General features: G+C 37.2%; 1 protein-coding gene across 3 annotated transcripts; it reads left to right on the top strand.

Moving 5' to 3' along the window:
* On the top strand, positions 1,424–7,352 carry LOC109223393. Of its 3 annotated transcripts, none has more exons than XM_019387688.1 (8): positions 1,424–1,989; positions 2,291–2,532; positions 2,875–3,079; positions 3,178–3,270; positions 3,342–3,443; positions 3,530–3,904; positions 5,692–5,781; positions 7,131–7,352. In XM_019387688.1, the coding sequence occupies exons 3-6, from the start codon at positions 3,011–3,013 to the stop codon at positions 3,815–3,817; spliced, it is 552 nt and encodes a 183-aa protein (XP_019243233.1). In that variant the 5' UTR covers positions 1,424–1,989; positions 2,291–2,532; positions 2,875–3,010; the 3' UTR covers positions 3,818–3,904; positions 5,692–5,781; positions 7,131–7,352. The 3 variants fall into 3 exon arrangements, with proteins under 3 accessions (XP_019243233.1, XP_019243232.1, XP_019243234.1); XM_019387687.1 differs by having other exon boundaries at positions 1,424–2,208; XM_019387689.1 differs by having other exon boundaries at positions 1,424–2,532; positions 2,875–3,022.

Below are 10,981 nucleotides of genomic sequence, written 5' to 3'. Positions count from 1 at the left end.
TTATGAATACCTTTAACGACTATGATTCAATATTCTTTATTTTTTTCTTCTAAATCTTCCAATCCATAGAGAACATCTAGATATATTGGCAAAGCAGAATAATAGAAATGTAGCGAAGAGGCACAAGGAGGAATTTCCTTTGTGGTTTGAAGAAAAGGTAAACTATATCATTTGATGGTAGTTTATCTTTATTTAGGATAAATTTTGAATTTTACTTTCATAAGGAGTATTAAAGTTTTTGACTTTGTACACAAAATATTATAGGTGGTCCAGTTAAAAAAGAATGGTGATGGTCGAGTTACTGATGAATTGCTAGCTTTGGCAAGACTTCCGGATAATCGTGTTTATTGCCATAAAGGATATATCTTAAATAGTTTTAGGTTTCGAACAATGGAATCTGAGCTGTTTTTAAAAACTCAAAATAGTGGTGTAGTTGTAAAGAGTGACGAGCATACAAAAAATGTGGATTATTATGGAAAGATAAGAGAGATTTTAGAGATCCAATATATGGGTAATTCAGTCATATTATTCCAGTGTGATTGATTTGAAGTTCCTCCCCAAGGTCGAAGTCAAAGCAGAGGTTACGAAAAGGATGAATATGGATTCATACATGTAGATGTGACACGACTCCACTACACAAATGATCCATTCATTTTAGGGTCGCAAGCTCAATCTGTGTATTATGTTAAACATGGGCAAAGCGAGAAATGGCATGCAGTGGTAAGGGTAAGACTACGAAATTTGTATGATATTCCAGAACAAGAAGATGAAGCGGAGCCATATCAATTAATTGACTTAGTTGGAAGGGAAGAAGCAAGTCTTCAAGCAGAGTCGGACAATGATACCATCATGATACAAAGAGAAGATATTGATGGAGTAAGTGTTGAAGCACATCCTCTTAATAATGAGGAAGAAGTAGATTTAGAAGTTGAGGATGAATCTGATCATGAAAATGGGGATGACTTTAGTAATTTTGCAACAGATGAGAATATGTTTCTGAGGAAGAATATAACGAAAATGAGGATGATGATTGGTTGTGATCTTCAACTAGTCTTCAAGACAACTTTGCTTATTTCAATCGCTTTCTTCGCATGACTTCTGTTTCTCCATCACCTCGCCGAAATGGTTAATTTATACTTTCTACTACTTCTATTTTTTATTTTTTATTTTTTGTGATTTTTTCTTTGTAACTTTATTTTTTTCTCATTATTTCTGAACATATTTTACCTTTTCTTATCATTTTACTGCCTTCACTTCTACATTTGACTAATATCCAATAATATATTTTTTTTAAAATATGTTGCAGCCTATCATGTCAGCAAATGTGCATGTTTCTAATGATACTGAACTTGCTGCCGATGTAGTTTCAAATTCACATCCAGGTAAGTTATCTCATTTATTAAAATTCCAGCCTTTTAAAATCCCTAGCACATTCCCTATGTCAGTGCCTTCATTCTTGGGTGGTTATGACTTCTTTGTCGTATACCTACTTTCTGGAGCAAGCAAAGACGATGAACAATAAGGTTGGACACTGTATTCCTATGGTTCCAGTTAGAAGCAAGAGAACAATTTCCAAAACTATATCACATACTTGTGAATTGGCGATGGGGTTCTAAAGCAAAACCATCAGCTCCTAGAGTGGGGGTTGCAGTATCCATCATTTTGGGTGTATTATGCATTATTACTGCTGCAAAAGTGGAGTCAAGAAGACTTGCTGTGATAAGTACTACTGGACTCTATCATGGCTATTAGCTATTGCATTTGTTTTGTTTATTGTGATTAGTTAGTAGCTATTGAAATTTTGAAAGAGGTTCTCACTTCTGAGATCTGATGTAGTAGATTCTTCTAAAGCTTGCGATTGTTGTGTTACAACTGTAAACTTCAGCTACAACAGAGCACGAACCAAGCAAATTCCAACCTCATCTTCTATTGGCAGATGCTTATTTCAAATGCTATGACAACAGCAAGCAATCATTCTGATAATTAATAGTGAGCTAGTCCTTTCTAGCTATTGAGTTTGATAGATCAATGACCCAAGTTTGAAGCGTGCGCATATAATGTTAGTCTGTAAAAGTAAATAGAAGGGGTATTAAGAGCACTATAAAATTACAACTTGGGAATGAAACTACAGGTAGAAGAAGATTAAACAGAGAAAATTAAGGGAATGCAAGGATCATCATAATTATCTAGCTGCTCCAATTTTTACAAGTACAGAGCTATAATCATCTAATAATCACAACAACTTATTGATTGAGGATAAACACCTAAATATTTTCCTATGTTGCTGTAGGAAAAAAGAGAAAGGGAAGGGGGAAGACAACAGGGCTTTCAGTTCAAAAGAAATGGAAAGACAGTGACAACGGAAAGTTAAAGGTGATTATTCCACCGGATAGAACAGTAGCAGTAGGCCCTGGAGCTAAAGATTTTGTTACCGAGCTCTCAGTCAAAGTTCTCCAGCATGCTAGGCATGATGTCAAGAAATGGAAGGAAGTCCCTAATCTAGCAAAAGATAGAATTGTTGCTCATATGCTGGTAACTCACTTTGTTTCTTCTTGATCACCTGATCAATTCTAGTAAAAGTTGGTTTCTTTATTGATTAGTTGATTTAATTTTTATTTATGAACTTACTTTTTTTACGACTCATTTGATTAACTTAGCTTATGAAAAGTATACAACAAAGAAGCAGCTATGTTGTATGCTTTTGAAATTGAATTATTCACCAGAACAAGGATGTAAGTATACAAATAAAGTATACTAATAATTTATTAGTGGTAAACCAACTTTAGAGCAGCTGACCTAAAAGGTCCCCAAATCATTGGCATACAATGAAAGTTCTATTCTATGCAAGCTTACTTAAGTAATTTTTGAGTGCAGGACACTTTTCAACTTCCGGACACAACACAATCGTGATACTATCCTTCAAACAGGCAATAATTTGTACCGATATCGTCGTAGTAGGCTCCACGATCATTTCAAAAAATTTGCTACGAAGGAGGAAAGCTTGCAAAATATGCCAGCAGAGGTTAGTGAAGCTGAATGGAATTTTTTAGTGGACTATTTCAGTTCTGATGCTTTTAAGGTAATTAGGAGTACATCAAAATTGAATGAATTTAACTTTATAATATTGCTTACTTTCTTAGTGTACTTTCTTACTTAAATTAAAACATATTCATGCAGCAAATGAGTGAACGAAATAATACTAACAAGGAAAAACAAGAAATGAATCATATTTGTGGCAGAAAGTCCTTCCAAGCAGTATCTTTTGATGCGGTAAGTTGTCTTTGTTTTGATTAATTTCGATAATTTTTTCTTCAATAACATAATATAATTTGTTTTGCTAGAGAGATCCAAGAATCGGTAAAGAGCCAAATCTTCAAAAACCTTGGAAAATGACTCACATGAAGTCAGGACATTGGGTTAATGATGTCTCTGCTGAATTTAATGTACATACGAACCTCTTATCTTTATCCGAGAATATGAGTCGATTGAAACAAATATTGAAATTTTAAGCTGGTATAATTGTTTGTAGGATAAGTTGACAGAAATTGTTGCTGAACAAACTCAAGAAGTGGAAGAGGGTACTGATGTGGACCCTATTGTTAATGCTGCTTTTGTGAAACTTGTTGGTGAAAAGTCAGGATATTGCCGCGGTCAAGGATCAGGAGTCAAGCCACCTAGTAGGAGATCTATGCATGTAACTCAAGAGCAACTGCAAGCACAACAGAAGAAGGTGGAAGAAGAACGCCATAAACGAGAGAGTGTAGAGTGCAAACTAATAGAAGTGGAAAATCAACTTGATGAGGAGCAGAAAAAATGAGAAGTCATGGAAGCTCGTCTACTGAGTGATCAAAAAATGTTAAAACAGAGCATGATGGCACTAGTATCCTATATGCAAAGTTCCGAGGTATTTATTTTGTTTAAGACGTTAAAGTTTCCATTACTTTTTTTTGGCAAATTCCTGGAAATCTGCTCAACCTGCTGCAGCTTGTTTTTGTTTGGAATGCGTCTTTTGCTGGACACCAGTGTCCAATCTTCCCTGGTTGATTTCCTTGCTATTCCATCATCCTTAGATTTAACATCCATTGATCCAATATCATGTCTAGTATTTTCCCCATTACTGCTGGAAATTTCAGCGTGCAAACTAGTATCACGATCCTGTTTATCTAATGATTGTTGTCCATGTTTTGAACCTGCTTCTAACGTATCAGCAGCCTTGTTGTTAGCAGATGTTCCACTAATTGCACGAGCATCTCCCTTGCCAAGAATTCCAGTAGCTTTATCTCCCTTGCCAAGCTCCTGTCCTTCCCTGTTAACAGGAGTAGCTTTAAAAGCTACTTGAGTAACCTATTGGATTATTGAAGTTCTTGATTGGTGATTTGATGCTCTTAAATGTTGGGGACTCTGATAAAATTTAGAATAGATGTGGAACTAAAACTGAATCTTGGTATATCTAACTTTGCCTCTTTGCTAAGTTCTTCTATAATCTTCACGGTATGATATTAGCATCATCATCTTTAGTGTATATAGTCCTCCACTTTCTGCTTTGCGTCTCTGCTAAATTCTTCTATATTTTCACAGTATGATATTAACAACATCATCTTGTTGCTAGTTCCTGTTCTAGCTTTTCAGTATTGTACCTTTACTCCTTACAATTACCTTGCTTCTAATATCCTGGCATTAAGTAAACATGGAATCTCTTGGCATGACATTAAGCAGTGAGTCCTTTTAGGAACTCCAGCCCAGCTATTTTCTCCTTCCCTTCAGTTGGTATTGTACAGTAGATTGATTACCACTCTTGTCCACATTAGTTTTATCTTGTAAGGCAGAACTCACAGCATTATAAATCCTTGCTAAAGCTGTTGAAGCAGGAATACCAGCTGGTAATTTGGATTTCACAACAGCTGATGCGACCTGTAGCTTTTAAATTATCTTGCCCAGCCTTCGACTTGTCCTGTTTATCCCAATTCACTTGCTCAGTTTCTAGAATGTCAACCTTACCATCACTACCTCCATGATCTACCAGTGCAACCCTTTGTGGAAAACCAACATTACTTGATTTTGATCCTGTGAACAATTTTATTAAACTACTTGAGAATAAAAGAGATAGCATCGCTTTTCCATGAATTGAAGCTAACGAGTGATTTTACTCTTCTCTAAGGAAAAATTGTCTGTTGAATTTTTTCCTAGTGGTTATGTTACTTCCTATCGTTTTAGCTTCCAGTGAAGTGAAATATTCATCTCTGAACCTTCTAGCATGATAGTTTACTTTTCTTCATGATTTATTTTATTCATTTTTTAAAATTGTTAATAAGGAACTTTCTATAGAGTTTCTGTTTCAGGCCTCTATGTAGAGTAAGAGAGTATTTACCTTTGAAATGCCACAATTTTACATTTGAAATGCAATAGAACAGAACACTAAGCACAAAATGGTCCTAAAGCACATGAAAGTGAATTTTCTATTATCAGTTATAATAGAAACTAAAGGAGCAGTAAGCATTAATTTATTTGTCATTTCTACGAGATATTAAATATCTAAGGTATAAAATGCTCTATGTGGATGTTGTCTCTTTATTTGAAGCTCTGAAAACTACTGTGTTCTGCTGAAGGAAACTTGTTCTATTATTTTTTATATTAGAAATTAGCTTCTTCTAGGTTCTATCATGTTAAGTTTAGTTCTACGATGTTTAACAGACTGGAGTTCCTGCTGCAATTTTTGACATGATTGCTAATTTAAATGGTTCGGATGAGACAAGTACTACAAGTCTTATGGATGCTATCATGGTAAGTAAACTTATTCTAGTTCATGTGAAAGGAAGTTTGTTGGTTGTATATGGAAATGAGTCTATTTGCATAAATCAATCTTTGTTTAGTATTTTGTTTCGAATATAATATTGTGTCTGTGGGCGTATTTAGTAGGTTCTTACGCAACTTTATTTTGGGGAGTACTTTAATCAAGATGTCTTAAGTTACATGTACTTTGGTGAGCCTATAGAACATGTGACTTGATGGATGAATGCTGAGGGTAAATAAATTCGAATCGAGCTTGTTTTCCTGTTTTTCTCTGTTGGCTCTCATCATAACTCATTGCGGTTTTGGAATTTCTCATAATTTCTTTAGAAGGCATGCATAAAGTTACATATACTCCTGCAAACACAGTTTAAATTAAAGAGCAAATTTCACCAAGCAATCCCAGTTTTCACCTAATAGACATTTATTTAGTCTTTTGTTTTGTTGCTTACATCTGGATTTTGTTTTATTATTTTCTAATTGAAAGACCAAACCTTAGTCCTCCCTCTTTTTCCTTTTAGAGAAAATACTCATTTGGCCTTCCTGGAAGGAGCTTGGAAAATAGTAAAAGTTTCTAATTTTTCGAATTTCAACTGGGCTATCTTAAGACTTTAGCTGTGAAAAATTGTCTCTGGACTGTACTACTGATTGAATATGCTTTTTGAAAGGAGAGATCATATTTGTGCACACCACAAGTTGGAACTAAATTAATGTCTATAGAACATGTACACTGGCATCTTTGTCTTTACTTTGTGTTTGTGTGTGTTTAATTCAGTGCGTATGGATGCGCCATAAAGAGGCAGTGATGACGATGTTTCTCTTAGCCCTTTTTACTTGAAAGAAAAAAAAAAAAAAAAAGAGAAAAGAGAATCGTTCCCTGATTTAATATTTGGATATGCCGAACCTGCAATTTTCTGTTTACATGGAACAAAGCAAATGCTCTGAAAGGAGAGAATGAGGCTACATAGCATATAGGAATTTTTGGTGAAAGGGTGGTTGCCTCTGGTTGCATTAGCCTAAGATTTCTCAAAATAATCCCAATAGCCCTTTCTTCGGGAATATGCAGTTTTAGGACTGCTATTTTACATTGGGAGATTTGCACCAAAAGGATCATTTGAATCTTCAATGCAGCAAAATAATCAAGGACTATAAAAATATAATTTAGGAGAATGAGATTTTGGCCTAAAAAATGTATACATGTTTTCCTCTTTGATCTTTTTTCCTGTCCCACTTCTTTTCCTCAATTCCTCTTCTGTAGTTAAAGAGGTTTTCACTGCTTTCATTTTATACTTTTGTACTTTATCTTTTTAATCAAAATCTAATTATATTTATCTTCTTTTTAGGATGAGCATGCGTAAACCAACATTCATGGCCATCCAGTTCATGTAATGCACAAGCTGTTGGAAGAAGATTTGTTTTTCGGGTTACTATTAGAATAGAACTTAAGAACCATGGATATATCATGCTTTTGTTCGTTTTGTATGTAAAAACATACTTTTACGACTATTTAGTTTTTGAAAGTGAGTATATCCACTGGAATCAAATTTATGTATAGACTCTTTATCTATATATATAATTTATTATTTCTACGTGCATTTGTGAAAATCTGAAAGAATATACAAAATTGTGTATTTAGTAACAACTCATAAATTATTGCTAAAGTAGTACTGGAGAATCTGTTGGCAAAAAAGTAATTATTGCCACAATAATAGTTGTTGCTAAAAGTCTTGATAACAGACTATTAACTTTACAAACCAGATGTTTTTAGCAACAACTGATATTGTTGGCAAAAAGCTAATTGTTTCACAACAATATTTTTTGTTGCTATATATCTTCATAATCTACGACTTTATTGGCTTTATACTAACAACAAATAACTTATGGCAACGATACATATTGTTGCGCTAGGTAAACTTTTGGCAACATTTTTTTCTGTTGTTGCATATACTTTTCCCATCGGTGTTTATTGCAACGGAGTGCAATAATTTTTTTGTTGTTGCTAAAAATACTTTTGGCAACAACATTGAATATATGGCAACAAAAAATATTGTTGCGAAACGCCTTCTTTCTTGTAGTGTACCCTCAAAGCTTGCAAAGCAAAACAATGAAAACCAATTCAAAAAGTTTATTGATATGCTGAAGAGTTTGTCAATTAGTGTGTCATTGGTTGAGGCATTGGAACAAATGCCAGGATATGCAAAATTCATGAAGGATTTGGTAACCAAGAAATGATCAATGAATTGTGAAACCATTAAGATGACTCACCAAGTGAGTGCTATTGTGCACTCAATGGCTCCAAAGTTGGAAGATCCGGGCGCTTTCACAATCCCTTCCACTATTGGGAGCGCCGATTTTTCCAAAGCATTATGTGATCTTGGGGCAAGTATCAACTTGATTGCCTACTCGGTGTTCAAAAATTTGGGAATTGGACAAACAAGACCCACATCCATGAGGTTGCAAATGGCGGATCGTATAATGAAGAGGCCTTTGGGTATTATTGATGATGTATTGGTTAGAGTTGACAAGTTCATCCTCCCAGCAAACCTTGTTATCCTTGATTGTGAAGTGGATTATGAGGTGCCTATCATTTTGGGCCAACCTTTCCTTGCTACGGGGAAGGCTCTTGTTGATGTGGAGGCCAGTGAGCTCACTTTCCGGGTGGGTGACGAAAAGGTGGTCTTCCATGTGTGCAAATCAATGAGGCAACCGAATAGTAATGAAGTTTTTTCGTTTGTGGATTCGGTAACCGACGTTATAGTTGATGATGCTAGTGCAACAATGAATGTTGAGGATAAATTGGAAGCCGTTTTGCTCAAACTAGATGATGATGAGGAGAGTGATGGCTATGTGGAGTGTGTAAATGCATTGCAAGGCATGGGGTCGTACACGTATGAGCCCCGAAAACTATCTTTGGATCTTGAAAATCGGAAGACTCCTCCAATAAAGCCCTCAATCGAGGAGCCTCCTACTTTGGAGCTAAATCCATTGCCCCCGCACCTCAGGTACGAATTCCTTGGCCCTTCCTCTACTTTACCAGTTATTCTTTCTTCGTGCTTAACTAACATGCAAGTAGAGTCCACATTGAAGGTGCTACAAAGGAGGAAAAGAGCAATCGGTTGGACTTCGGCGGATATCGGGGGCATAAGCCCTGCCTTTTGCATGCACAAGATTATTTTAGAGGAGGGTGGCAAACCTTCCATTGAACATCAAAGAAGATTAAGCAAAGCAATGCAAGAGGTGGTAAGAAGGATATTATGAAGTGGTTAGATGCAGGGGTTGTGTACCCCATTTCCGATAGCTCGTGACCTCTCCGGTGCAATGTGTCCCAAGGAAAGGGGGCATGATTGTGGTAACAAATGACAAGAATGAATTGGTCCCAACAAGAACCGTCACCGGGTGGAGAGTGTGCATGGACTATAGGAAGCTCAACAAAGTTACTTGGAAAGATTATTTCCCGCTTCCATTTCTTGACCAAATGCTTGATAGGTTGCCGGGCGTGCGTTTTATTGTTTTCTTAATGGATACTCCGGCTATAACCAAATCCTTATTTCTCCTGAGGACCAAGAGAAGACCACTTTCACTTGTCCTTATGGTACTTTCTCGTTTTTAAGGATGCCTTTTGGGTTGTGTAATGCACCGACGACTTTTCAAGGGTGTATGATGGCTATTTTCACCGACATGGTGGTGGACATTCTTGAGGTCTTTATGGATGATTTTTCTGTGGTTGGGAATTCGTTTGAAGATTGTTTGAACAATTTGGATAGGGTATTGGATAGATGTGAGGAGGCAAATTTGGTGTTGAATTGGGAGAAATGTCACTTCATGGTCGAGGAAGGCATTGTCCTCGGCCATAAAATTTCAAAACAAGGTATTGAGGTCGACCAAGCCAAGATTGAAGTGATCTCCAAACTCCCTCCTCCTACGTCCTTGAAGGAAGAGAGGCAATTTGACCGCGGACCGCGCAACTTGAATCATGGCAATTTTCACCTTTCTGAACTTCTCTTCCGCGGACCGCACATAATGGTAGTGCGGCCGCGGAGCCTTCATCGCGGACCGCACATAATGGAGTGCAGCCGCATTGCTTGAAGCCTTGATTTCTGAATCTCTGAATCTCTCTAGTGCGGACCGCACAAAGAGTAGTGCGGCCGCACTAGGCCTGTTCTCCTGAGTTTTGCCTTGTTTTAGGTACTTGAGCAGGTTTCACTCCTTTTGAGCCGATCTTTGATATTTCGTCACTTTGTCGATCAAACCTGCAATCAAGCACAACTTATGAGCCTCTTGGGACTATTTTGTAATAATTTATAATCAAAGCGTAAGCAAGAAGGAGCATAAAGATTCTAAAGCAAGGTTGATGCGATGAGTGCTTCTTTTGCAAGAGTTTGATCTAGAGATTCAAGACCGCAAGGTAGTGAGAATCAAGTGGTGCACCACTTAGGAGGAGGGGAGGCCACATGACGGCCTTGAGATCAATGATTCATTTCCCGACGAGCAACTCCTATCCGTTTCAATGACCGAGATGCCATGGTTCGCCGATTTAGCCAATTATCTTGTGAGCGGCATTGTACCGAATGAGTTCTCTTCAAACCAAAGGAAGAAGCTCAAACGGGATTGCTTGGACTATTATTGGGATGAGCCGTATATTTTTCGGATATGTACCCATGGTGTGATCCGGCAATGTGTGCCGGAAGACGAACAAATGAGAATTCTTGAAGCTTGCCACTCTTCACCGTATGGTGGTCACCATGGTGGAGCTAGAACGGCTACGAGGGTTTTGACTTGTGGATTCTATTAGCGTACCCTCTACAAGGACGCTAGTGAGCTTGCCAAGCGTTGTGATGAGTGTCAAAGGGCCGGATTGGGATTTCTAAGAAGAATGATATGCCTCTTACCACCATTTTAGAGATTGATATCTTTGATGTTTGGGGTGTTGATTTCATGGCACCGTTCGTGAGCTCTTGTGGGAACACTTACATTTTGATAGTTGTGGACTATGTGTCAAAATGGATTGATGCCGTGGCTTTACCCAACAACGAAGCTCGAAGTGTGGTGGCATTCTGGAAAAAGAACATCTTCACAAGGTTTCGTACTCCGAGGACCGTTATTAGTTATGGGGGTTCTCATTTTTGCAACCGGGCTTTTGATACCTTACTCACCAAGTATGGTGTCACTCATAAAGTCTCCACCCCCTACCATC

This window comes from Nicotiana attenuata, chromosome 3 (assembly GCF_001879085.1).
Source record: "Nicotiana attenuata strain UT chromosome 3, NIATTr2, whole genome shotgun sequence".
In the NCBI taxonomy this organism is placed as follows: Eukaryota; Viridiplantae; Streptophyta; class Magnoliopsida; order Solanales; family Solanaceae; genus Nicotiana; species Nicotiana attenuata.
Note: the sequence above shows the minus strand (reverse complement) of the source record. Positions and strands in the feature narration are given on the sequence as shown.